General features: G+C 43.2%; 2 protein-coding genes across 7 annotated transcripts in view; both read left to right on the top strand.

Annotated features, from left to right (window-relative positions):
- Positions 1–14,007, top strand: part of LOC109869074 (transmembrane and coiled-coil domains protein 1-like) — a 101,687-nt gene extending 87,680 nt beyond the window's left edge. For all 6 annotated transcript variants that reach the window (XM_020458925.2, XM_031803634.1, XM_020458927.2 and 3 more), the window contains 4 exons: positions 2,194–2,451; positions 5,347–6,035; positions 8,600–8,735; positions 10,887–14,007. In XM_020458925.2, the coding sequence (XP_020314514.1) occupies positions 2,194–2,451; positions 5,347–6,035; positions 8,600–8,735; positions 10,887–11,201 (1,398 nt within the window). In that variant the 3' untranslated portion in view covers positions 11,202–14,007. The remainder of the gene's footprint in view (positions 1–2,193; positions 2,452–5,346; positions 6,036–8,599; positions 8,736–10,886) is intronic.
- Positions 14,008–16,388: 2,381 nt separating this feature from the next.
- Positions 16,389–27,935, top strand: part of LOC109869045 (plexin-D1) — a 118,190-nt gene continuing 106,643 nt past the window's right edge. The window contains exons 1-4 of the mRNA XM_031803458.1: positions 16,389–17,765; positions 19,578–19,754; positions 24,635–24,766; positions 27,516–27,616. Coding sequence (XP_031659318.1) covers positions 16,542–17,765; positions 19,578–19,754; positions 24,635–24,766; positions 27,516–27,616 — 1,634 coding nt within the window. The 5' untranslated portion in view covers positions 16,389–16,541. The remainder of the gene's footprint in view (positions 17,766–19,577; positions 19,755–24,634; positions 24,767–27,515; positions 27,617–27,935) is intronic.

Genomic DNA, 27,935 nt, shown 5'->3' with positions numbered 1-27,935 from the left:
TAAAGGTGTCTCAAACACCGGAAGCTGTGGTTACAGTGTGGTGCCTGTGCTCAATTAGTCATATTTGTGCAGGCAGGTGAGCAACTGGCCGGTTTTGTATGTCTCAACTTCGACGTGCAAATACTTTCCAGTAAGCAAAACGAAGTTCAAAATACGTATTTTAGACGTATTTTCTAGACTTTGACATCACGTGCATTTCAGGTTTTAAGTGAACGGCTTGAAGACTTAGTTTTAGGATGTCGAAAATATGTCTTATACACAAATTAACAAAATCTTAAATGAGTGTTGAACATTGGTATTTTCAGTACATCGAAAATACGTACTTTCCGGACATCGAAGCGACCTCTTATATGGACTTTGAAAAGACGTCCTTTTAGAACTTTGAAAAGACACATTTTTGGGATGTTGAAAATATGAATTTTTCAGTCATTGATTCAAATTTGAACTGCACATACATTCTGAATTAAGTAATCATTCAATCACAATAATATAGAAAAGAGGAGCCAACTGTACATAGCATCAGAATATATATTATTGCTCCCACCTGCCATTTGCACTTAAGTTACAGAATACTTCTCTATTGATAAACTGGGTGAATCAAGATGTAGCCTAGGCCTATCCACAATATAGGTGGAGGTATATTCAATATGAGTGTGTGCATGCATTTAATTATTGAGCTTGTTTTGGCTGAACATTTGTATAGAAGTAGCTTATTTTATAACAGTGTGCGCTGTCTCTTTAACCAGTAATGAAGGCATTCATGATGCAGTCATTTTGCTGAGACAATAGATCATATTTGGCAGAGACCGAATAAGTGAATGAAAAGGTTTTTGGTGTTAATCAGCTTTGAAATCAGCCTACTTTTTGATTTGTTTGGCAATCAGATGAAAACATGACTGGTTGTGTTCATTTCACATTAAAATGTTATACATTTCTACTGTTAAATTACAGTGGGGCAAAAAAGTATTTAGTCAGCCACCAATTGTGCAAGTTCTCCCACTTAAAAGGATGAGAGAGGCCTGTAATTATCATCACAGGTACACTTCAACTATGACAGACAAAATGAGAAGAAAAAAATCCAGAAAATCACATTGTAGGATTTGTAATGAATTTATTTGCAAATTATGGTGGAAAATAAGTATTTGGTCACCTACAAACAAGCAAGATTTCTGGCTCTCACAGACCTGTAACTTCTTCTTTCAGAGGCTCCTCTGTCCTCCACTCGTTACCTGTATTAATGGCACCTGTTTGAACTTGTTATCAGTATAAAAGACACCTGTCCACAACCTCAAACAGTCACACTCCAAACTCCACTATGGCGGCGTAGTGTGTTACTGATGGTAGGCTTTTCTGTGAAAAAATTCCTTGTGCATTGGTTTTTGTTAGACAGATTTTAAAGGCCCACTGCAGTCAAAACCTGATTTCCTGTGTTTTATATGTTTATTTCCACACTATGAGGTTGGAATAATATTTAGAAAATTCTGATCAATCCCTTTTAGTGTAAGAGCTATTTGAAAAGACCACCTGGAATTTCAGCCTGTTTTGATGGGAGGAAGTTTTGGCATGCCTGGTAAATTAGTGTTGCAACCCTCTCTGCCAATAACAGCTAGATTTCAGTTTTCCCCTTCCAACTTAAACCACTCCCAGAAAGTCCTAGCAAAATTCCTGACAATTTCAATTGGGGAAAAAATAACAATTTCCGTGGAATTGTTTAAAAGCAAAGGTTGTCTGTGTTCTACAGACATAGACAGGTAGACCTAATCTGTGTGGAACAACTTTGACTCTGTAATCACAAATCCAACATCCTGTCAAACTTGATGAGCTGTAGGCACATTTTTGTGATTAGTTTCAATGATTATCCACCACCACTCATGATCAACCTTTTTGACTAAGCAGAAAGGTTCTATTTACTCTCTATTTTATATGCCATGCTACACAGTCAGTATTGATTCTGGGCATATGGAAGGAAATGGGTTATTTTTGTTGTAGAAATATTGCGATCATGAGTCACACACTTCAGAATTAGCTGACAGATAGTGGCCTCCCTTGCTGACACAGATTCGCGTCTTTAGCAGAGGGGATTGCAGAAGAAGTCTCTCTTTCTCAGACCAGCATGTCAGCAAAACCTCAGGAATGACTGAGCTTCCTCAATATACAATTGACACGTTTTAATCTCCCCCTCCTTTTCTCCAGATTGAGCGGTTGGAGGTGAGTGGCTTGGCTCAGACCCCCCAGGCAGTGTTGTGTGGCGCTGATGGGTCGTTCCTCGGGGGTGAAGATGGCACCCCGGACCCCCAGCGTACCAAGCAGGCTATCGCCCAGCTGCAGCAGAAGATCCTCAAGCTCACAGAGCAGATCAAGATTGAGCAGACGGCCAGAGATGACAACGTGGCCGAGTACCTCAAACTGGCCAACAATGCTGACAAGCAGCAGAGTGCCCGCATCAAACAGGTGAGCATTGTTTTATGATCAAAGTTTTATTCATTTTAGTATGAAACCACAAAACATCATGGAATGACAATACACAAGACAGTACTACTTTTACTGGATAACAGCTCTGCTAAATGATCGCATATATGACGACAATATACAGTACCAGTCAAAATCTTGGAGGCACCTACTCATTCCAGGGTTTTTCTTTATTTTTAACTATTTTAACTAGAATACTTCAAAACTATGAAATAACACACATGGAATCATGTAGTAACCAAAATAGTGTTAAACAAATCAAAATATATTTTATATTTGAGATTCTTCAAAGTAGCCACCGTTTGCCTTGATGAGAGCTTTACACACTGTTAATCACCTGGAATGCTTTTCCAACAGTCTTGAAGGAGTTCCTCCATATGCTGAGCACTTGTTGGCTGCTTTTCCTTCACTCTGCAGTCCAACTCATCCCAAACCATCTCAATTGGTTTGAGGTCGGGTGGTTGTGGAGGCCAGGTCATCTGATGCAGCACTCCATCACTCTCCTTCTTGGTCAAATAGCCCTTACACAACCTGGAGGTGTGTTGGGTCATTGTCCTGTTGAGATACTCTACCTCAGGCGAGCAAAACCTCGAGATTTCCTTAGATATTGTTGTTTACATATATGCATAGTCCACCACCCCTCGTCTTACCAGACGCGCTGTTCTATCCTGCTGATATAGTGTATAACCAGCCAGCTTTATGTTGCTAATGTCATTGTTCAGCCATGATTCCATGAAATATATTACAGATATTAGAGTTTTTAATGTCCTGTTGGTAGTTTAATCTTCTTCGTAGGTCGTCGATTTTATTTTCCAATGATTGCATTTTAGCTGGAAGAACAGAAGGCAGGGGGGGGGGGGGGGGGGGGTTATTTGATTGCCTACGAATTCCCTGAAGGCCTATGTCCTCTTTTTCTTCATTGTCTCTTCACGCAAATGACATGGATTTTGGCCTGTTCCCGGGAAAGCAGTATGTTTTTCATTTCGGGCTCGTCAGACTCGTTAAAGGGGGAAAAAAAAGATTCTATCTTCTGTATACCACCCTACCATGTCACAACACAACTGATTGGCTCAAACGCATTAAGAAGGAAAGAGATTACACAAATTAACTTTTAACAAGCCACACCTGTTTAATTGAAATGCATTCTAGGTGACTACCTCATGAGCTGGTTGAGAGAATGCCAAGAGTGTGCAAAGCTGTCATCAAGGCAAAGGGTGGCTACTGTGAAGAATCTCAAATATAAAATATATTTTGATTTGTTTAACACTTTTTGGGTTACCTCATGATTCTATATGTGTTATTTCATAGTTTTGATGTCTTCACTATTATTCTACAATGTAGAAAGTAGTAAAAATATAGAAAAAGCCCTGAATGACTAGGTGTGTCCAAACATTTGACTGGTACTGTAAATCACCAAGATGTTGGGCTCAGGCACAGATCATCATTGTGTGTGTGTCAGCCAGTCTCCTCGTTTGTTATATTTCACTGAGCAAGAAGGGCTGATTTATCTAGTTACAATTTCTGTAACAAGCCGAGATATATGTGTACTATAAACACGCACGTGCTATAATATTTATAGTATGTATATATATATATACAGTTGAAGTCGGAAGTTTAAATACACTTAGGTTGGAGTCATTAAAACTCGTTTTTCAACCACTCCACAAATGTCTTGTTAACAAACGATCATTTTGGCAAGTTGATTAGGACATCTACTTTGTGCATGACACAAGTCATTTTTCCAACAATTGTTTACAGACAGATTATTTCACTTGTAATTCACTGTATCACAATTCCAGTGGGTCAGAAGTTTACATACACTAGGTTGACCCTGGCTTTAAACAGCTTGGAAAATTCCAGAAAATTATGTCATGGCTTTAGAAGCTTCTGATAGGCTAATTGACATCATTTGAGTCAATTTGAGGTGTACCTGTGGATGTTTTTCAAGGACTGCCTTCAATCCCAGTGCCTCTTTGCTTGACATCGTGGGAAAATCAAAATGAATCAGCCAAGACTTCAGAAAAAAAATTGTAGACCTCTACAAGTCTTGTTCATCCTTGGGAGCTAATTTTTTTAATTTTTAATTTATTTTAACTTTATTTAACCAGGCAAGTCAGTTAAGAACAAATTCTTATTTTCAATGACGGCCTGGGAACAGTGGGATAACTGCCTGTTCAGGGGCAGAACGACAGATTTGTACCTTGTCAGCTCGGGGGTTTGAACTTGCAACCTTCCGGTTACTAGTCCAACGCTCTAACCACTAGGCTACCCTGCCGCAAATGGGTCTTCCAAATGGACAATGACCCCAAGCATACTTCCAAAGTTGTGGCAAAATGGTTTAAGGACAACAAAGTGAAGGTATTGGAGTGGCCATCACAAAGCCCTGACCTCAATCCCATAGAAAATTTGTGGGCAGAACTGAAAAAGCGTGTGCGAGAAAGGAGGCCTACAAACCTGACTCCAGCTCTGTTTGCAGGAATGGGCCAAAATTCACCCAACTTATTGTGGGAAGCTTGTGGGAGGCTACTCGAAACGTTTGACCCAAGTTAAATATTTTATAGGCAACGCTACCAAATACTAATTGAGTGTGTGTAAACTTCTGACCCACTGGGACTGTGATGAAAGAAAGAAAAGCTGAAATAAATCATTCTCTCTACTATTATTCTGACATTTCACATTCTTAAAATAAAGTGGTGATCCTAACTGACCTAGGACAGGGAATTTTTACTAGGATTAAATGTCAGGAAATGTGAAAAACTGAGTTTAAATGTATTTGGCTAAGGTGTATGTAAACTTCCGACTTCAACTGTGTGTGTGTGTATATATATTTATATAAGTGTCCTATAACAGACACATAAGTGTCCTATATAACTGCAGGTGTTTGAGAAGAAGAACCAGAAGTCCGCCCAGACCATCCAGCAGCTGCAGAGGAAGCTGGAGCACTACCACCGCAAGCTGAGGGAGGTGGAGCACAACGGCATCCCTCGCCAGCCCAAGGACGTCCTCAGGGACATGCAGCAGGGCTTGAAGGATGTGGGGGCAAAGGTCACAGGCTTCAGCGAGGGCGTGGTGGACAGTGTCAAGGGAGGCCTCTCCAGCTTCTCCCAGGCCACGCACTCCGCCGCCGCCGGGGTCGTCTCAAAGCCCCGGGAGATTGCCTCACTGTTCCGCAACAAGTTTGGCAGCGCCGACAATATCCCTGGGCTGAAGGACTCCTTGGAGGATCCGTCAGGGGGCGAGGAGGGGGTGACTGGGGCCGGGGGGAGTTCTCTGGGCAGCGCAGGGCACCACCATCTGCAGTCCAGCCCCAAGTACGGCAGCGAGGATGACTGCTCCAGCGCTACGTCGGGGTCGGCAGGGGCCAACAGCACCACAGGGGCTCCCGGAGGCCCCCCCAGCTCCAAGGGGAACACCCTGGAGAGGAGCCAGAGCTCTAGCCTGGACATGCTGCTACAGGAGGTGCAGGAGGGCCAGGGGAGACTAGAGGAGAATCTGGAGGGGCTGAAGAGTCACTATCAGAGAGACTACACTGTCATCATGCAGGCCCTGCAGGAGGAACGATTCAGGTAGGGAGGGAGAGGGAGCTAGAGGACATGCTGTCATCATGCAGGCCCTGCAGGACAAACAATTTAGGTACTGACTTACTTAACCAATGATTTATATATATACTAGATTTCTGACAGGGGGTGCTGTTTTGATGCCACTGTACCTCCATCTTGGCACTTCCCCGCCATTGCAAACAATATTTTGGAAGCTATAGAAATCCATTTATTTCCCTTTGCTTTTGCCACATTTATTCTATGACAGACACCTTAATGCATACTTACAAATTATTGTTAGCTAAACATTAAAAAAAAAAAAAAATCCTTAAAGTATCATTTTTAGCGATTACTAATGTTACTGTCCCCACTACAATTAAATATCATTTTGTCCTTGAAACATTCAATTGAAATACTGTAGAATTCCATTCGTTCCTATGAAGGACTGCTCCTACTGGGGAGTACCAAAATGGCCAACCGGTGGCTTCAAAGCCTCTCATTGGCCAATACATAGCATCAGCAATCCAGGTTTTATATACATCATTGTACTTAACACACTATATATGTAGAGAGAGAATAGAAGGAGAGTGCTAGAGGGAGTGAGAGAGAGCCCTGTAGGAAAAACCCCACACAGAGATGTATAAGGTTAAGATTTGGAAGGTTATTGCAAAGTGATATTGATGTGCAGGTGTATTTTCACTGAAACCAAACCCACTCTAATCAACATAAGACAGGTCGAAGCTTCATTGCCCTTAAAACTGAATTGTAAACTAGTGACAGTATCCATCATTTAGGCAGAGAGATCATCCCTAGACTACTAAAGTGAAGAGGTGTATGTACCTTTTAGTAAAGACACAACAGGTACAGAGAACCAACCCATTCAAGTCTATTTATTTGGCACTTTTTACAAAACAGCATTGTCTCAAAGGGGGGGGGGTTGGTTATCAAAACGCTGACTTGAGACTTGAAGCGGAAACCCTGAAACTCCCTTAAAGCTGGCCGAGTGTAGGTGGCCAGGGAAAAGTCCCTGCTGTGGAGGAACAAGGAAGAAGGACTTTACTGCAAACCAGTCCCTAGCACAAGGATCTTGTCCTGTCCTATCACAGATCTATCTGAGGGCATGTGTTGCTATCTCAGGGCATGTTAGTCAAGGGAGGGGGAGAGGATTTTCATGACGAGGAGACAAAAACATTTTTCTCTCTAAAATATCCATCAGGGGCACAAGTATGTGTTTTTTTTGTCTTTCAGGCTAAAAATAAGGTCCAGCAGAAGGAGCTTTGAGCATGTCTTCTGCTGATGACCATGTTCTGAGCATTGACCACACAGTTATGGTTAAACCACTGTGTTTGAACCATTGTTTAGAATATGGAGCCTCCTACCTGTATAACTCCTAGAGGAAACTTTGCCCGTAGGCTTGGCATTTAGTTTTTGGTGCAGTTAGCAGTATTAGGATGGTACAGGACGTTCTGCAGTAGCTTCCCCCTCCTCCACTTCCCCATCTTCCCCTCTCTGATTCACCTATATTCTGATCTTTTTATTGTCTGATTATCCACCAGAGCGTGTGTTTGTGTGTGTGCAGTACCAGAGGGCATAGTTGTACATCTTATTAAAATGTGACTCTTAAACTGGTTAAGTAAGACATAATGAGATCAGACTGGTGGTGTGATTCACTTAATCACAAACACGCATGCATGCATTCACAGACAATCACATCCTCCCTCTCCCTCCTGATTGGTCAGTGTCAAACTGCTGATCAGCTCACAGATAATCATCCATCCAGTCAGGTGTCATTCCACCTGAAAGCTCTTTAACCTCTTGTCCAGGAAAAACTGGAACCTGTGTTTGTCTATGGGGCACGTGTGTGTGTGTGTGTGTGTGTGTGTGTGTGTGTGTGTGTGTGTGTGTGTGTGTGTGTGTGTGTGTGTGTGTGTCTATCCATCCATCTCTGTGTATATCTCTGTGTATATCTCTGTGTATATGTCTGTGTGAGCTGTTAGATTAACCTGTGTGTTCCTCTGTAGGTGTGAGCTGTTAGATTAACCTGTGTGTTCCTCTGTAGGTGTGAGCTGTTAGATTAACCTGTGTGTTCCTCTGTAGGTGTGAGCTGTTAGATTAACCTGTGTGTTCCTCTGTAGGTGTGAGCTGTTAGATTAACCTGTGTGTTCCTCTGTAGGTGTGAGCTGTTAGATTAACCTGTGTGTTCCTCTGTAGGTGTGAGCTGTTAGATTAACCTGTGTGTTCCTCTGTAGGTGTGAGCTGTTAGATTAACCTGTGTGTTCCTCTGTAGGTGTGAGCTGTTAGATTAACCTGTGTGTTCCTCTGTAGGTGTGAGCTGTTAGATTAACCTGTGTGTTCCTCTGTAGGTGTGAGCTGTTAGATTAACCTGTGTGTTCCTCTGTAGGTGTGAGCTGTTAGATTAACCTGTGTGTTCCTCTGTAGGTGTGAGCTGTTAGATTAACCTGTGTGTTCCTCTGTAGGTGTGAGCTGTTAGATTAACCTGTGTGTTCCTCTGTAGGTGTGAGCTGTTAGATTAACCTGTGTGTTCCTCTGTAGGTGTGAGCTGTTAGATTAACCTGTGTGTTCCTCTGTAGGTGTGAGCGTCTGGAGGAGCAGCTGAATGATCTGACAGAGCTCCACCAGAATGAGATCCTCAACCTGAAGCAGGAGCTGGCCAGCATGGAGGAGAAGATAGCTTACCAGTCCTACGAGAGAGCCAGAGACATACAGGTCAGTCACAGTCATGCATGCACACACACACACACACACACACACACACACACACTGTACACAAACTAGAAAGCCAGACAACTGTATGACTGATTCATTTCATAATCACAACTTTATCTGAAGACAAACAGAAAGCCTTGCACAGTTATGAGGAACAAGCCCAATCAGACATAAGCCAGTGTTGTTTAATCTTTGTGTACAACTTCCAGGTTAATTTACAGTTCACTATTTTACTAGGGCTTTCAAAAAATGTAATTGAGTTCATCACAGGATTTGCTGTGATTTAATCTCAATAATTAGCCAATTCTGAATTTGCTCAAATTAGGCTAATTCAAGATTTTTCATACAAAAAACATTACAAGAATATTGACATCTTGATTTTGTCTAAAGTAACGGTTAGCAAAAGTAGGGTAATTGAGAAAGCACACTTTTTTAACCTTAGTGTCAGCTTGTTTTTACATTGCAATGAAAATGTCTGTACTAAAATATTAATACATTTGAGATCACTGATTAACTATGACAGCCCGGGCCTCCCGGGTGGTGCAGTGGTCTAAGAGCTGTGCCACCAGAGATTCTGGGTTCGAGTCCAGGCTCTGTCGCAGCAGGCCGCGACCGGGAGGCCCATGGGGCGGGGCACAATTGGCCCAGTGTCGTCTGGGTTAGGGAGGGTTTGGCCGGCAGGGATGTCCTTGTCCCAACGCGCTCTAGTGACTCCTGTAGCGGACCGGGCGCCTGCATGATGACACGGTCGCCAGGTGTACGGTATTTCCTCCGACACATTGGTGCGACTGGCTTCTGGGTTGGATGGGCATTGTGTCAAGAAGCAGTGTGGCTTGGTTGGGTTATGTTTCGGAGGACGCATGGCTTTCAACCTTCGCCTCTCCCGAGTCCGTACGGGAGTTGCAGCGATGAGACAGGACTGTAACTACTACCAATTGGATACCATGAAATTGGGGAGAAAAAAGGGGTACAAAAAATTAAATAAAAACTCTGACGGCCCTAATATTGACCTGGTATTTAAAACGCATGATGGAGTCAGAGATAATAGTACTATAATTACTTAATAATTATATTTTGTTTCATTGGAATCCATTAGAACAAGCCCCATAAAGTAACAGATGTTGTGTTGAAAGAACTCAAGTTAGTGCCAAAAAAGTAGTGTGTGTGTGTGTGTGTGTGTGTGTGTGTGTGTGTGTGTGTGTGTGTGTGTGTGTGTGTGTGTGTGTGTGTGTGTATCGCCTTGTCTCTAACCTATGTTTCCCCCTCTTGGCTGTAGGTGGTGTTAGAGTTCTATATGAAATGATCTTTGCTATTTGTCTGTCAGACACTCAAAATCAAATCAGATCAAATGTTATTTGTCACTTGCGTTGAATACAACAGGTGTAGGCCTTACAGTAAAATGCTTACTTACAAGCCCTTAACCAACAATGCAGTTTTAAGAAAATACCAAAATTCCAACAACAAAAAAAGTAAGAGATAAGACTAACAAATAACTAAAGAGCAGCAGTAAATGACAATAGCGGGGCTATATACAGGGGGTACCAGTGTCGAGGTAATTGAAGTAATATGTACAATAGTCTGGGTAGCCATTTGATTAGCTGTTCATGAGTCTTATGGCTTGAGGGTAGAAGTTGTTTTGAAGCCTCTTGGACCTAGACTTGGCACTCCGGTACCGCTTGGCGTGCGGTAGCAGAGAGAACAGTCTATGACTAGGGTGGCTGGAGTCTTTGACAATTTTTAGGGCCTTCCTCTGACACCGTCTGGTATAGAGGTCCTGGATGTCAGAAAGCTTGGCCCCGGTGATGTACTGGGCCGTACGCACTACCCTCTGTAGTGCCTTGCGGTTGGAGGCCGAGCAGTTGCCATACCAGGCAGTGATGCAACCAGTAAGGATGCTCTTAATGGTGCAGCTGTAGAACCTTTTGAGGATCTGAGGACCCATGCCAAATATTTTCAGTCTCCTGAGGGGTAATAGGTTTTGTCGTGCCCTCTTCATGACTGTCTGTGGACGCCAAGGAACTTGAAGCTCTCAACCTGCTCCGTTGATGAGAATGGGGGCGTGCTCGGTCCACTTTTTCCTGTAGTCTTTACTGTGTGTAGCCATACTGTGTACTACTATGTCTAACCCTTTTCTATCCTCCTGTCCTGCAGGAAGCTCTGGAGGCGTGTCAGACGCGTATCTCTAAGATGGAGCTGCAGCAGCAGCAGCAGCAGGTGGTCCAGCTAGAGGGCCTGGAGAACGCCACGGCCCGGACACTGCTGGGGAAACTCATCAATGTCCTCCTGGCCCTCATGGCTGTGCTCCTGGTGTTTGTCTCCACTGTGGCCAACTGTGTGGTCCCTCTAATGAAAACCCGCTCCCGGTCCTTCTCCACCCTCCTCCTCATCCTCCTCTTCGCCTTCCTCTGGAGGAACTGGGATGCGCTGTCGGGCTACACGCACCGTGCCCTGCAGCTGCCCAGATGACCGAATGGAGACGTGTGTTTCTATGACTATGCGCGAGGGTGGATACTCTGTCTCCACACACACACACACACAGAAAGCAGGAAGAGCCTAACTGCCAATAGGATGTGGTGGTTGTGTTGACGGACGCTGTAGAATTAGTCGGTTGAGCTCTGTGAGGCAGGATTTGGACTGAGGAGAAAGTGAGGGAAGGATGGAAGATGAGAATACCACTCAGTCATGACTTTTGTTTGGGAAGGATGAGACTTTGTTTACATTCAGAAATAGTGTTTATTTCTTTCACAGGATGCATCGTCATACTGTTTTTCTTTTCTTCTAGGGGTTAATCAAGTATATTATTGTTTATTATTTTTTCTAATAATATATTATTTTTTACATTTTATTCAGTACCATGTAGCGTTAAGCTCCTCCCACTCTGCACAAAGAGGAGCTTGTCAAGAAACTGATTGGACGTTCACCTCAGAGGCTCAGGCCCTCTGCAGATAAATGGTACTCTGATTTGGTTGCCTTTCATAAAGAAAGTGCTCTACCGGTCTGTTATTGGTAGAAAATGAAAAGATGAATGAATCCCCGCCTCGCACTTTTTCCACAGCGATGGATTCTGAGATGAAAAGGAACCTTTCTACAGAGTACTCTTTGTTTTCTGGACACAAAAGACTGATGGACATTACTTTGAGTGTCACGCTGAGACTTCTCGTGCTTCCGTACTGTTTCTACTAGCAATGATTTACGTCCTATTAAAGGTGTCTTTTTTTTTTTAAAGGAGAGTAAATTAATTAGGAGAGGTCATTTTAATTAGGAGAGGTTATGTAATGAATTCTAATGACTTTTAGAGAGTAGCGCCAGCTTAGACAAGAGGGAGGGTTTGACAGTTAGGGCCACTCACCACAGAGCCACCAGAAACCATAGGTACAGATAAGGCCACTTTGCAGGAAATGTGGAGTTGCCATGATATTGCTTTCACTGGTGCCTGAATTCCATGTTGAAAAGGCATAGACTGTCTGCCAGACATAGACAACTGTCTCCACTGCCATGCTACTGTTGTTCAATGCACTGCCTGTATGAAGAATGTGACTCACTCCATCACAATGGCTATGTTTAGACAGACAACCCAAATCTGATCTTTTTTTAACTAATGTTTTTTTTTTACCAATCAGATCAGCTCTGAGAAAAATCTCATGTGAAATTATCTAATGTGATTGGTCAAAAGACCAGTTAGTGGGTAAAAGATCAGAATTGGGCTGCCTGTGTAAACGCAGCCTTACTGTCCTATCTCTCCATCTCTCTCCTCATTGCCCTGTTTTTTCAGCATACTGCCCTATGTGCCAAAACTGTCCTATTTCACATTTCCAGATCTGTATGTGCTTTATTAGCCAACTCCTCTAACTCTCACAGTCATGACATGACAGAAGAGTTGGCTAAACTAAGCACAAACTGATATGGGACCAGGCTAACAGAATATACCTTTACAAGGTTGTCTGGGTAATTGCTCTGAGACACTCACTGCTAATAACCTGATGTGTGTTTCCTAATCCTGGTCCTTGATTACTGCTGAATACGATGGCTCTCTATCCGTCTTATCCTACCATTCATCTGTTCATGGAGCTTCAGTCGACCTAGATGATATGAATGAGTCCATCTGAAGTCCATTCTGACACTTGTTTGATGAAGATAATAACTTATAGTGGGAGCTGCAGACCAGCGTTCCATAGTGTTTGGACCAGCATGTTTAGGATCTTTGAAACAGTTTTAAACCAGAAACTGCACTGAATTTATTGTCAGTCTAATCACTAAATAGAAATTAATAGAAGTCAATGGATATTGTTATTACACACCAATCAGTTTAAAGATACTGATCATTGTTGTGATCTTGAAGGTTCCCCAGGTGAGTGGCTCCTGAGTTGACCTCTGACCTTGGTGTGACTTTGCCATGACCTCCGATGCAGCGTGGTAGGGTTGTGTGCTAAACCACTCCAGTGCCTTCTGATGTGGGATAATAAAAGTGCATTCCTGACTAACTCCTGGCCCCCTGACTTGTGTGTGTGGGTGTGTGTGTGTGTTGAGGATCGGAGGGGTTTGGGGTGTGTCTAGCTCTCTCGTAGGATTGGTAAGCGATTATCTCCTCCATGCTGGCCAGCTCCTGCTTCAGGTTAAGGAGGAAATGGACCAATAAGAGCAATTATTTAAAGCAAAGTAATGTAAAACAGATTCTTAAACTGCCTGGACCACACTATGTCTGGATGCAATGTTTAATTGAGGAACAAAGTAGACTGAAGCACTGATGGTGGTTTACAGTGTTTAATGTGAGTTGATTATAGTGTGAATAAATAAGCCCTGTTGAAGTTTGTATTAATCCACTAGATGGCGATCCTCTCATGTTTTATAGCACCTTAGTTTCCTGACATGACCCACACAGATGAAGCCAACTGACATTTACTCCTGAGGTGCTGACTTGTTGCACCCTCGACAACTACTGTGATTATTATTATTTGACCATGCTGGTCATTTATGAACATTTGAACATATTGGCCATGTTCTGTTATAATCTCCACCCGGCACAGCCAGAAGAGGACTGGCCACCCCTCATAGCCTGGTTCCTCTCTAGGTTTCTTCCTAGGTTTTGGCCTTTCTAGTGAGGTTTTCCTAGCCACCGTGCTTCTACACCTGCATTGCTTGTTGTTTGGGGTTTTAGGCTGGGTTTCTGTACAGCACTTTGAGATATCAGCTGATGTACAAAGGGCTATATAAATACATTTGATTTGATTTGATCTGTATGCTCAAAGTTATCAAATAGATCCTTGAAACACCATATTTACTGTGTGTGTGTATTTTTCCCATTCATATTCCCTAGCTGTTCATGCACCACAATGTCAGTCCATATGGGGTGGATGGGCAGTGGAGTGTTGACCAGGCCTTGTGGAGGTGTTGTTTCTTATCTGTCAGGAAACAGGTTGTTGGGCAGAGCCCGGGCCTCAGAGCTCCACCACAGAGTAGAAGCTGTTTTCACTGACAACAGAGAAAATAGCAGTCTCTCACTCCAGAAGGCCCTCCCCTCACTCTGAGAGAAGGCTCAGGAAGTCTCTCGCTCTCTCTCTTACACGCACCAATACTGTTTAAATGCCTTTTCTTCATGCACCATATCTATGTTGCATATATTACAAGACCCATGTATGACAAATAAGCCTACCTCAACACACACACACACGTGCGCGCTTCGGTGAGGTGTCACGAATAATCGAGTGTAACCAGAACGCAGCACTCTTCGTTGATATCTGATCCTTGACAGCAGTGACCCGTGATACCCCCTCTCTCCCCAGTCTATTTTCCCGGTCCCTTCCCACTCTCACTCTTAGTGGGGCATTAGGGAGTGTGTTGGAGGGTGTGTGTGTAGGCTTAGGCTGTATGAATGCGTGGTGGAGACTGTTGGTCCTGCATTGCGATCAGTCAGCTGGTTCCTTATCAGACCGCTTTCCTGCCCCTCCGCGCTGGCGGATTAGATGAGCGTGAGTGTGGTCCAACGTAAACACGCATTGACCCCAGCGGTGTTTATCAGCGCAAATAACGTCGCCAAGTGGTGATGGGAGGCGTGCACTGACCTGAGAGGAACAGAGCTGGCCCGAGAGATATAATAGTTCCAGCAGGCTTTGATACTGTCCAAACTGGCATGACGCATGGGTTACAATGACGCATGGGTTACAATGCGTCGAATAGAACAGAGTGATGGCCATCACAATTGGTAATTGTATTTACTTTCTGTGGGCCTATTTGAACGGTTTTTGAGAGAATAAATCCATGGGTAGCCTAATCCAAAATTACGGGCTCTCAATTTGCGCTGTCACTTTTTGTTTAAAGTCCCTTTGAGATTTTCAATGTTCTCTCATTGCGTAGTTGTTCACAATAAGCACTTAATTTGTGTTTTGGAAAAAAATTGAAGTTTAAAGGGGCAATCAGTAGTTGAACAATAAAAGACAAATCAACTTCCCCTGTTTCGCAAAAACCAGATGGATGGGGCTGGAGAAATGTAACCACTCTCAAATTCATAGACAGGGCTATGGATGCAAGCACCGAATATCCATGATATCAACATTATACAGAGTTTCTTTATGTACTTTGTTTACAAACATTGGAGTTAAAAAAGCGTCGGCTATATTTTGGATTGTGAGTGGGTACGACAGTAGAACTAAGCTCATGAGCGTGGTTACATACCTCGTCTAACCTGAACCCTCTGTATATAGCCTCGGTATTGTTGTTTTGTGTAACTTCTTTTTAAAACTTTAGTTTATTTAGTAAATATTTTCTTAACCAACAATGCAGTTCAATAAATATAGTTAAGGGCTTGAAAGTAAGCATTTCACGGTAAGGTCTACCTACACCTGTTGTATTCGGCGCATGTGGCAAGTAACATTTTATTTTGTATTTCATTTAAAGGTTGTATTCGTCAAGAATCATTAGGTACATATGAAGTCCAAAAATGGATCTAGCAACAGCAGATTTTCTCTTTAAACTTAATCACACATTTTTGAGAGGTGCACATGTGTTGCTTTAGAATATTTATGAGGCGCAGACCCAAAAGCTCTGCTAAATAGATGTGAATGTCAAAAACCGGAAAGGTGCGCTGTGGTGCCCATCTGGTAGCACTTTCACGTAGCTTACCCCCACCGTATGTGCGCAGAGCAGACGGAGCCCTCGGCGTATCTGCAGGCAGAACTAATCTGAAAACCAAGGGACCAACTGGCCGCAGGAGATGAGAGCAAGACCCGCCATTAACCCTAAGAGGAGCGGAACCATAGGCTATACATTCTTCTCAAATTATTATTCCCCCTCAAATTCCTCTCAAATTATTATTTTGTAAAAATTATTTTATTATAGTTTTATATACATATACATAGAGAGAGCGAGAGAGATCATTAACAGTAATTACACCATTATTGTTCTGCCTTGGTGTGTGGATGAACATTACGCAAATAGCCTACAATTAGCATGCACCAATCGCAACAATGAACTTTGACTGAACACATTTTAAAGTATGAAATTCCAAGTTGTGGGCCTATATACTATAATAAGAATTAATGGGGAGTTTGGGATTGCAGCCGCTGGGAGCGGGGCTGTAGGTGGAGTGGGCAGAGAGAGGGGCAGCAGACAGCTCTGCGCGCTCAACTCTCTTCCGCCGTGAGCTGCCCTGGGAAAATGAAGCACGAATCTTATTGCGTCACTCTGTGTTTGGATTTTGAGCAGGAAACAGCATTTCCTCTTAGATTGTCGCAGTAGGAACAAACACATTATTTTGTCCTTACTCAATGCACCCCTCCGCACAGAACACGCGGAACCCGGCCAGAAGGAAAAATGCCTCCTTCGGAAAAGATAGCAGTTCTGATTCTCGGCGTTCTGGTGCTAGAATCGCCCTGGAATGCCCATCACAGCCTTGCCAGCGCGCTACAGATCCAACAGGCGTTCGCCTCTCAAAACCAGACAAATAACTTTGTGGTGGATGAGGTTAGCAGAAAAGTCTACCTGGCTACGGTAAACATGGTGTACCAGCTTAACGGGACCCTGAGCGTAGAAGTGGAGAAGAGAACGGGGCCGGTGGAGGACAACCTGTTGTGCCATGCGCCGCAGCTGCCCCAGGCGCCCTGCGAGCACCCCAAATCCCTCACCGACAACTTCAACAAGCTGCTCGAGCTGGACAGGGAGCAGGGGGTGCTGGTGGTATGTGGCTCGGTGTACCAGGGCTTTTGTGAGCTCAGGAAGATGGAAAACATATCGGAGATAGCCGTGGAGTTCCCCCCTCATGGCGAGAAGACCGTGTTCCCCAGCATGCTGAACATCGCCGCCAACCACCCTAACGCCTCCACCGTGGGGCTCATCTTCAGGAGCCACGGGGGTAACACCCGGCTCCTCGTCGGGGCCACTTACACCGGGGCGGGGACCCAGTTTTTCCCCAAGAACCACAGCAAGGAGGACCTGCGCTTCGAGAACACACCCGAAATCGCAATTCGGTCCCTGAACATCAATGATTTATCCAGGCTGTTCACCTATGACATCAACCCGTCCGAGGACAACGTCTTCAAGATAAAACAGGAGGTGAAGCAGAAGAATAAACTTAACTTCGTTCATGCCTTCATTCAGAAGACCTACGCTTATATTGCTATCAACAATGACGCGAATATGGGCCACAAGCAGAACCAGCCGAACAGCATCCTTGCAAGGATATGCCTGGACACTGAGAACACACGAAAATCCACATCGGAAAGCCGAAAGCTCACTGAGTCCTTCATCCAGATGCCGCTTCAGTGTGGATATAATGGAAACATCTACAACCGGCTGGTCTCCGTTCACCCCGCGGCAATCCACTCCGGGAGCGGAGAGGGGCTGGAATCGCACCTTTTCGGAGTGTTCACCAAATCAGACAGAAAGTCTGCCCTGTGCGCTTTTCGGTTCTCAGATATCGAGGAGGAGATCCGTCAGGGCCGGAGGAACTGCTCAAACTCCCCCAGCAGCGATGTGCAGGTGCTGGACAGCGTCATCCAGGGTTCGGGCGCAGCATGCGTACACAAAGGGAACCTTGTGGTAAGTGAAGCATTTTACACTTCAGTGAGATCTGTATGCTTATTCATGTTTGAGAGACTTGGTTGGAACTAATACTGTTTTGTATTATTTGATTTAGCCTAGATAAAGTTAGCATCCACAATTACGCGCAATACGGCGCCGTTCGTTTCCCCAGTTTGCATAATGTCATAAAAACATTGTTACATTTGTCTAAAATATTTATTTTAAGATGTATTTTATTATTGGATTTGCTTGTATAAATACATATTTTCGCAAATATGTTGCTTTTGGCAACTTGGTATGACAGTTTGAATAATGAATCACCCCATATCATTTCTAGGGGGAAAGCTCCGATGTCACGAGCGCAGCCCAGGGCGGCGATTGTGTGAAGAATCTCCCAAAGCTCGCGAAGGTTATGGGAACCGTGCAGGGAATTTCTGTGAAAGTCACATCCGCGCCAGCTCATTCGTGTTTAGGCCTACAGCCTATTGCATGTTGGAGAGGAAGAATGGATTTATGTATTTACATTTTTTAAAGAAAACTTTCGTTTGCCATCGATTACACAACACATGAAATTAAAATGACATGCAGGCTAACATGTTTTTAAATTTCCCTGGGCAAACTGATTACTTCTCTCAGAAAAAGATAGTAGGCCTATTTATTTTATGAGAAGCAGAGTTAAATAAATCGAGATTAATCAGTGTTGAATCGTGTTGTGTCAAATAACATATCACATTATCTCATATTTTATGCATGTAATTCAAGAAGAAAAGTTTATTCTTATTCATTTACAGATCATGTCTATAAAGGCGGTTACTTTGACACTATAAAGCCCCTCTCATTATTTAGGCTAAAGTGCCCCTATTAATGGAAATGTGTCTTAACATGAAAAGTATTTATGCCGCTCGCGTCATCTGAGGAATGTGAAATTCCATAGTTTAATTGTGGTGAGATTGACAGATCGCTAGTTGTGACAAACAGGCTGTCTCCAGACCACTGCGTTGACAGTCAGGTCGTAAAGATGCGGGGCTGTCCTATGAGCGGTGTTGTGTCGTGCTGGCCTGCGCTGTAGGCTCCGGTAACCAGATTAGAAATCTCGACCGACAATCGTTCTCCGCCTGTGTTTCCCCGAGGCCTGCAAATCTGCAGCTTGAAATTGTTGTGTTTTTCGTGAAGAATGTCAGCATTGCCCCGACGAAGAAAGGGTTTTCTTGCTTTTGCTTTTAGTCTGCGGTGACCAGGGAAATCTGATATATTTGTAGCGTTTCTGAGGGCCCTCCATTGAAGGAAAGCCAAATATACAATTTATGATAAGCACAGAGGTCGAGAGTGGAGCGGCTCGTGGGAAAGATCTCTCTCTTGCTCCACTTCACTGTGTTCTTCTTCGAGTCCTTACTGTTCCTTTGCCCTCCAAAAGACTATGGACATTCGCTTGTGGAAGTCATCCAAGCATTCGAATCAAATGGAATGAATGTTTTGATATATACTCAAGTTTTCATTTTCACATGGTAAATGTTGACAACAGGCTACTTACTGTATAACAGGCTTTCAGCTGTTCTGAACATTTAGAGGGAAAATGGCCAATTCTCAAGAAGACATAGCATTTTAGCTTTTCATAGTGTTATAATTACATAATTATTACAGTGTAGCCTACTAAAACATAAGTGTCCAATAATGGTGTTACACTGTTTTGGGGTTATTTTTCTTTCCATTGATCATTTTCTGCCTGCCGACATGCATGCCTGCCGACATGCATGCCTGCCAGTCTCTCTTCCTGTAAATTGAGATATTTTAAACCAACTTTAAAATAAGATCTTTCTCTCTGTCTGTCAGCTGCAACCGGAGCAACTGGACTGTGGAGCGGCCCACCTGCAGCACCCGCTGGCCCTACGGAGGCCCCTGAGGGCCACGCCCCTGTTTGAGTCCCTGGGCCTCAGCTCGGTTGCTGTGGACAACATACACAACCACACCGTGGTGTTTCTGGGCACCAGCACAGGACGACTGCGCAAGGTCAGAGGAGATGGTTTACTTATATAAAAAACCTCTCAGGAATATACACATTTATAAAAGAGAGAGAGCAGTGGTTTATTTGTTATCCTTTTTGTCTTGTAAAGGAAAACATGTACAGTTGCTAGGCCTACTACCTCACAGTCTAACTTTGCTGCCGGAAGTTAAGAACAAACTGAATGTGCCAGAGATATTCAGCCATTATTTTATTCAGGGATGTAATGACATTTATTGAAAATAAGTTCAAGTGTCAGGTGTAAATTACTATAGAGGTGGAACATCAGGGAAAGCTGATTTTTTTAAAGTAAAGGGATCATTCCACTTATTAGGTGTCTTTTGAGTAATGCAACTAAACATTTTGATTTCACCTAATTTTAACGTTCTGTCATAAAGAGCACGTTCAACTTAATAAATCATGTGTTTTCCCATCTCAAGAGGTTAAATAAAAAAAGGCTATAGTAAGTGCTTATTTAGTGCCAAATAAAGTAATATGGTTGACCATAACAGGATTGACGACTTCATCTTAAATCATCCATAATCATCCTTGTGACAGGGGGAATGGAAGCTTGTTGTGTGCAACAGGGAGAGGCAATTGAATTCAAGCTTCACAACAATTGTTAAAACATTTCTAGCCTGTCTATACATGGGTAACAGGGTTGAAGTGTTATGCTCAATCCGCTCAGTCTTCCACCACAAAACACCTGAAAATGGCCAAAAAGAGTAGAACCAGCTCACCTGCTTTTACACTATGATTTGACTATTAGATATTCAATGTTTCTTTTGAAAAAAAATATTTAAAAAGGAATAGTTTCACCATTTAAAATGAGAGTTCAGTTCACGTCACAGGGTTGACCTTAAAATGAGGGATTTTCTTTTTGATACCTTAAAATGAATCACTAATCACATGAAATAAATAATAATCTTCAGAAATGACTTTGTAAAAGCAACAAAATAACTAGGGCTTTACAATGATGGTGAATGCACAAAGGGACAAGAAACTGAGGGACATGTCAAAATGCTGAATTTAGTCACTTTAGCAAGTCTTTATTCATATAAAAAAATATTTATTGAATTTTCCATGTGGTCTATAAAGGGCACTTCATTTAATATAACAGGCTTTTACAATTCTATATTTGTACACAATTTATACTTAAAATATGAAAGTAGATATGGCAAAGGCACTCATTTCGTGGAATGACCCAAAGAAAAAGATGAGAAATCTGAAAATAACTGAGAAGTAGGTCTAAGGGTGCTGACCTGTAAAGAATGACTGATGAAAGGTACAGTAATAACGAAAGTTCCCATATGACATGACTGACTGTATATAGCCTCGTTATTGTTGATTTTATTATGTTACTTTTTATTCTTTTTGACTTTAGTTTATTTGGTAAATATTGTCAAAACTCAATATAGCGGGTCGTTCCACGTCATTTCAGCAAGCCATGACACCCATCATCCCAGATTGTTCTGAAATCATTTCCGTAGTTAGAAAAATACCAGATAAGCATTCCTGCAACATTATTTTGTTGAAATATAATTTAATTTCTGATCATTTAAGCTAATTCATTGCACCCAAATTGGCCACTTTTTGCTAATAATGAGAAAGACATGAGGAATAATGAGAAAGACATGTTGGGGTGGGATTGGCGTGGGGCATGAGTGGGCCCGTGGGTGGGCCCGTGGGTGGCTTTTGACCATTTATTTGAATTCCTCATGTCTAACTCAATGTTTTAAAAAAGTTTGGTCCAAGTCAGTTGTTAGGTACTAAATTTATTGAATATTATATGAATCCTATAAATTAAAATGGCACATTTTGTGTGCAATCAATTAGCTTAATTTCTCAGAGATCAAATTATTATATTGCAACAAAGTAATGTTGCAGGAATGCTAATCTTATCTGTTTCTAACAACAGAAACTATTTCAGAACAATCTGAGATGGTGGTTGTTGAAATCCTCTTTCTGGTGCTTTTTGAGGTGGAACGACCCAAGTACAAGGCCAGAGCATCTGCGATGAGAGGACATTTGCTTTACTGTGGGTCCTGGTTGACGGATCAGGTTGAAGATAAAGTGATGCACTATGAATTCATCTCAGCTATTGTGAATGAAAACGTCTGCTTTTATTTTAGGTCATTCTTTGGTGTGTCCAGATGTGGTACACTATCCTTGATGCAGAAACAAGTATTATAAAAGATGAAGTAAGCTTTATGTGACTTATTTTTGGGTGCGGCACGTCACACTTTTCTGGGGATCCATCATGATGTGACTCACTGTCACACAGTGTGTGTTTACGGGTCCGTCTCTCTAATTGTTTGGCCTACAGTCTGGGAGCTCAGCTGTAGAACATCTGCTGCCGCTGCATCCTATGAAAACCTCCCTCCTGCAATTAACAGAATTCCTTAATTCTGTGTCAGCAGCACACCAAGTCACCCCTGACTGAGCCAACAGACTAGAGAAGTTACAGCACTGAGAGCACCATGAGCTATACCTCTACCTCTCAGCAGTGTCTGGTAAAAACAATACACCCAGTCTGAAAGCTTTCTGACCATATTGGTTTGAATTAGACTGGTACCTTCTACAACATTAGAACAATGTTGCTGGAGGGTGTCTTGTTTTAGGCCTCATAAAAAAGCTTTCTGATTTGTTTAGTCTGTTCCGAAGATAATTGGTCATTGGGATGGTTTGTGTTTATGCCGGATGTATGGTGATGGTTAAGGTGGTGTGTGTGTCCATATGGTCTACCTGATTGCATATTTAGGTTTTGGAAGGGGGGGGTCTGCCTGTGTCCTTATGCTACTGAGTGAAAGGGGTTTGGTGTTTACCCAGTGTGCATACCCCATACCCCATGATTATGTGCTGTGTGTGTTCTCACAGAATTAGTGTTTATGTGTGTGTGTGTGTGTGTGTGTGTGGGGGGGGGGGGGGGGGGGGGGGTTAAAATGGAGCATGTATTATGTGTTGCCTGGGGGACATACAGTATGTATCTTGCGTGTGTTCATGTTCGACACACAGTAGGTCTATGTGTGTTTTATGGTGTGTGTGTGTGTGTGTGTGCCCTGGGGGAAGCTCTGCAACAGAGTATAATGGTGCTGTTAGTGTTTGTAATGTGATTCTGGCTGTGAGCTTGGCTCGGGCTGAGTAGTACAGAGTACAGAAAAACAGTAGAGATTGAGTTAGGCCTCTGCTACTGGGGTTAGGAGACCCTCAATGAAGTAATTCCAGCCATGTTTAACTAATTTTGCCCCTCACTACAGCAACACTGTCTCTCTATTTCACTCTTTGTCTCGCTCTCTGTCTCACTTTCGCTCCCTCTCTCTTTCTCTCGTTTATTTCCCTCCTTTTCAACCCCCTCCCATATCAATTTTTATTTCTTTGCCCCCTCACCCACCCACACACACACACACACACACACACACACACACACACACACACACACACACACACACACACACACACACACACACACACACACACACACACACACACACACACACACACACACACACACACACACACACACACACACACACACACACACACACAGAGCTTGGAGCAGCTGAGTACTCCTGAGTTGAACAGAGTCTTTCATGTTGGGACAGACAGACAAACAGAGAGAGAGAGCGGCAGTGAGTGACCTCCCAGTATGCATGTGTTTTGTTGTTTGACCTGGCTGAGCCCTGTGCCTTCTCACCCCTCCACCACTTCCTTCAGTCTGCCCAGGTGGCTCTCTATTGTGACCCTGTATGGTTGATCTTTATTGTTGTTTGTGTGCGTGTGTAACCGGTGTGAAATGGCTAGCTAGTTAGCGGGGTGCTCGCTAATAACGTTTCAATCGGTGACGTCACTCGCTCTGAGACCTTGAAGTAGTTGTCGCGGCTTTTGTGAAGCGATAGTAACGATGCTTCGAGGGTGTCAGTTGTTGATCTGTGAATAGGGTTGAAGCCCAGGTATTGGTGATGAGAGGGACAGAAGCATAACTGTTACACGTGAGCATTTGTGTGTTTGTTTGTGCTAGTGCTCATGTATATGTGTGTGTTTGTGCTTGTATGCGTGCCTGCATCTGTGTGTGTTGTGTTGTGATGTGTTGTGGTTGGTCACTAGAGAAGTAGCCCAGTCTATTTGAAACCAGGGCAGTCTCTAGCTGGTTTCCTCAGAATGGCAGGATGTCCATTGAGCTGAGGCAGAAACCGCAACCATTCAGAACAACAAACTCTCTCACTGTCTATGTGACAGGAAGTCACAGCCTTAGTATTTATTTTTCTATGTATCACTGTATGTGTATGTGTGAGTGTGTATGTGCAAGAATTGCAAAGATTTGATCATTTTCTATAAAGTGTTATGTCTTTCACTTTGTTTGTGTGACTTACAGTGGCATATTTATGTTTGCGTGACTTAATGTTAAACTGTCTTTTCTTAAAAAAACATTTAGTTAGGTGACAATTCCAGTATCACAATGTAGTACTTTCAAGGGAGATTGTGCTGGAGTTGACTAAAGTTATGTTTGCTTAACCCCCAAATCCCAGCCCAGTGAAACTATGTAGGTGTGAGACAGGAAACCAGAGCAGAGCTAGCATGTTCTTCCATTTTCTGTATGACTTAGAATTATGCATCTCACAGGAGGGAGAGAGGAGCACAGATGGCCAAATTAATTAATCTGCTTACCTTGGAGAAGTAGCTTACTGCACATCAGCACAGCCATGTAGTGTGCCTTTGTATTAATACTACAAACACACAGAACTTACCTTTTAGGTTGAAAATACACAAAAAGGGCTTAATACATGAATCCTCTCAAATAGAAAACCAAAATGGAAATGATTGTTGATTACTTTGACTATTGTTGTAGGATTATATGGTGTTTCTAAGCACTTTGCCTTGTGTCCCACAGCTGACCCTCCTGAAGAACCTGACTGTGGCCAATCAGTGGGCTCTGAAGCTTCCAGCTGGCGAATCAGTGCACCACATCATGACCTTTGACCCCATGGACCGGAACTACCTGTACCTCATGACCTCTCACCATGTAAGGCTGTGGGATCCATACTTTTATCCATCAACTAGACTCAGTTAGACTGGTTCATGTTCTCACTGACACTGGCATTGGTTTAGTTAGTTTGTTTGACATAATATGCAGTGGCCATTTTAGCATGTACATCTTGGTGGGGCTCACTCCACCAAAAATGTTTAGATGCATGCTAGAAAAGCCACTACACAACACAACACTAAACAATACATTAATTGCACTATAACGGTGACAAATGGTGTCAACAACTGTTAGGGCCTACATAAAGCTGTTCCAACAGCAGAGTCCCAACAGCAGTCCCATCACCTTACCACTGCTATACCTGACTATCAGCAGAGTCCCAACAGCAGTCCCATCACCTTACCACTGCTATACCTGACTATCAGCAGAGTCCCAACAGCAGTCCCATCACCTTACCACTGCTATACCTGACTATCAGCAGAGTCCCAACAGCAGTCCCATCACCTTACCACTGCTATACCTGACTATGATCAGATTACCAACAGCAGTCCCATCACCTTACCACTGCTATACCTGACTATGAGCAGATTACCAACAGCAGTCCCATCACCTTACCACTGCTATACCTGACTATCAGCAGAGTCCCAACAGCAGTCCCATCACCTTACCACTGCTATACCTGACTATCAGCAGAGTCCCAACAGCAGTCCCATCACCTTACCACTGCTATACCTGACTATCAGCAGAGTCCCAACAGCAGTCCCATCACCTTACCACTGCTACACCTGACTATCAGCAGAGTCCCAACAGCAGTCCCATCACCTTACCACTGCTACACCTGACTATCAGCAGAGCGTTGTCTGACAGTGAAACAGTTTTTTCAGCCTCATTTCCTGCCTTTAAAAAAACATAGCTGATATGGCTGACTTGCTTAAACAAACGTGGTTTCTACCGACAATTGAGATGTACAAACTATGGCATAAGGGGACGACGAGCGGTTAAGTGGCAATCGGTAATTTCGATTAAGACATTCATTAATTAATTAGGATTTATGGTGCTTTCAAAACAACTGGGAACTCGGAAAAAAACAAGGTCGAATCATGATCTTCAGGTCGGAGCTCTAGAAAGAGGCCCAAGTTCCCAACTTGGATGACTGTTTTTCTGAGATCCCAGTTGTCTTGAACTCACTGAAGTCTGAGATTTCCCAGTTCAGAGTTTCCAGTTGTTTTTAACGCGGCAGAAGTATTGATGGATTGACAGCAGTGCCAATGTTGGATGTTTATGCTTTTAAGTTTGGAAAAGAGACCCTTAAACCCAGACTTGGACCACACACCCACTCCACTGAATAGCAGGCTAGTGATTGCTTTGCAATGCTTGCAGTTAGCCACTGATTCCTTCCAAACCACTCATTGTTGAATTTGCGATTTCCAACTTGTTGTGTAATGTTTATGTCCAATGGCTGATGAGCACCGATATTTTTTATCTATAATTTCTCTTCATTATTTATATTCATATGGTTTCATATGGTTTCATAAGGATTGAAAAGGATTTGCCAGTAGATTGTCGACTTGATTCATGATGATGACTGCTTGTCTAGCTTGCTAGCTATGATTTTGAAAGTATGATGTTGATATGATCAGTCCAATCAAATCTCAATAGATATAACGTGATTTGACGTAATTGTATCTGTGGCCAATGACCTTGAGCCTTCTTGGATGGGCACTTCTAATGTAACTATGGCAGCACCCAAGGGGCTTAAATTTACAAGCTCTCCCTGTAGATTTTGCGGTGACGTAGTGTCCCCATGAGTGACGGAACACTGAGCCAATCACGGCGTGACTAAACAACATTACTAACTCCTACGCTCTGTATGGCTGCTTCACCACCACAGAAAGCACTGAGCTAGGCTGAAACACCTGCATTTTGGAGCTGCCTTACTCAAGAAAGCAAAAAAGAGACCATTGTTTGCAAACTGAGATGTGACACATACTAATGCCAAAATAACATGCAAAACGGGCTCTGCCCTACCTGCCCTGAATGACGGATCGCCACTGGACGTATGACATTTGTTTCTTTTTGCATTTTCCTGGTTGTGCGTAGTGTGTGGTCATATTTTTTTAAAGAAAATATATTAATTAACAGTTATTACAATTCTGTTATATCAGATCCTCAGATAAATCAGTTCCTATCTTTTTAGTGAGACAACACTTTAGAGAGGAGATAGCAGGAGGTTTGACAAACCAAAAAATTATAGATTAGCAACTATGCATAGCTTTGTCTGGCGTTTTATAAGGATGTGTTGCCACCTTGGCAAATGGTGTAGTATGTGAAATAACGGATATAGGTTATGAGTCAACCGTGCACACTGCATGTGGGAGAGGCTGCAGCAGAGGAGTGGCTGCAGCAGAGGAGTGGTTGCAGCAGAGGAGTGGCTGCAGCAGAGGAGTGGCTGCAGCAGAGGAGTGGCTGCAGCAGAGGAGTGGCTGCAGCAAAGGAGTGGCTGCAGCAGAGGAGTGGCTGCAGCAGAGGAGTGGCTGCAGCAGGAACTGCAACGCTGCTCGGTTTTTCACACTCTGTTTCCCGAGCGTATCAAGAATGGTCCACCACCCAAAGGACATGCAGCCAACACTGACACAACTGTGGGAAGCATTGGAGTGCACATGGGCCAACAACTTGTAGAGTCCATGCCCCATACAACTCAATATTAGGAAGGTGTTCTTAATGTTTGTTATGCTCAGTGTTTTATGTATGGTTTGTTGAGTGTATATATGTATGGTTCTGTCCACAGCTCCTGAGGGTGAAGGTAGCAGCATGTGGCCAGTACAGATCCTGCAGTGACTGTTTGGGTGCCGGCGACGCCCACTGTGGCTGGTGCACGCTCGAGAGCAGGTATTTACATTTATTGTGAATCTGAATCTTGCTCTGGAGGCAGAACTGAGGGATTTCTGAGGGATTTCCGCTAGATGGGCCAGCTGCAAAGTCAAAATTCATGAAAACCTTTTTGTCTTACTTTAAGGTTAGGGTTAGTCATTAGGGTTAGCAGTGTGGTTAAGGTTAGTTTTAAGGTTAGGGTTAGGTCTCTCTCTCTCTCTCTCTCTCTGTCTCTCTGTCTCTGTCTCTCTCTCTCTCTCTCTCTCTCTGCCTGAGGGCTATGTTGGTTATGGCTGGGTATAAAAGCAGATCAACAGATGAGAAAGGGGGTTAGTTA

Source organism: Oncorhynchus kisutch, linkage group LG24, assembly GCF_002021735.2.
Source record: "Oncorhynchus kisutch isolate 150728-3 linkage group LG24, Okis_V2, whole genome shotgun sequence".
Taxonomy (NCBI): domain Eukaryota; kingdom Metazoa; phylum Chordata; class Actinopteri; order Salmoniformes; family Salmonidae; genus Oncorhynchus; species Oncorhynchus kisutch.
This window is presented reverse-complemented; position numbering and strand designations above follow the sequence as displayed.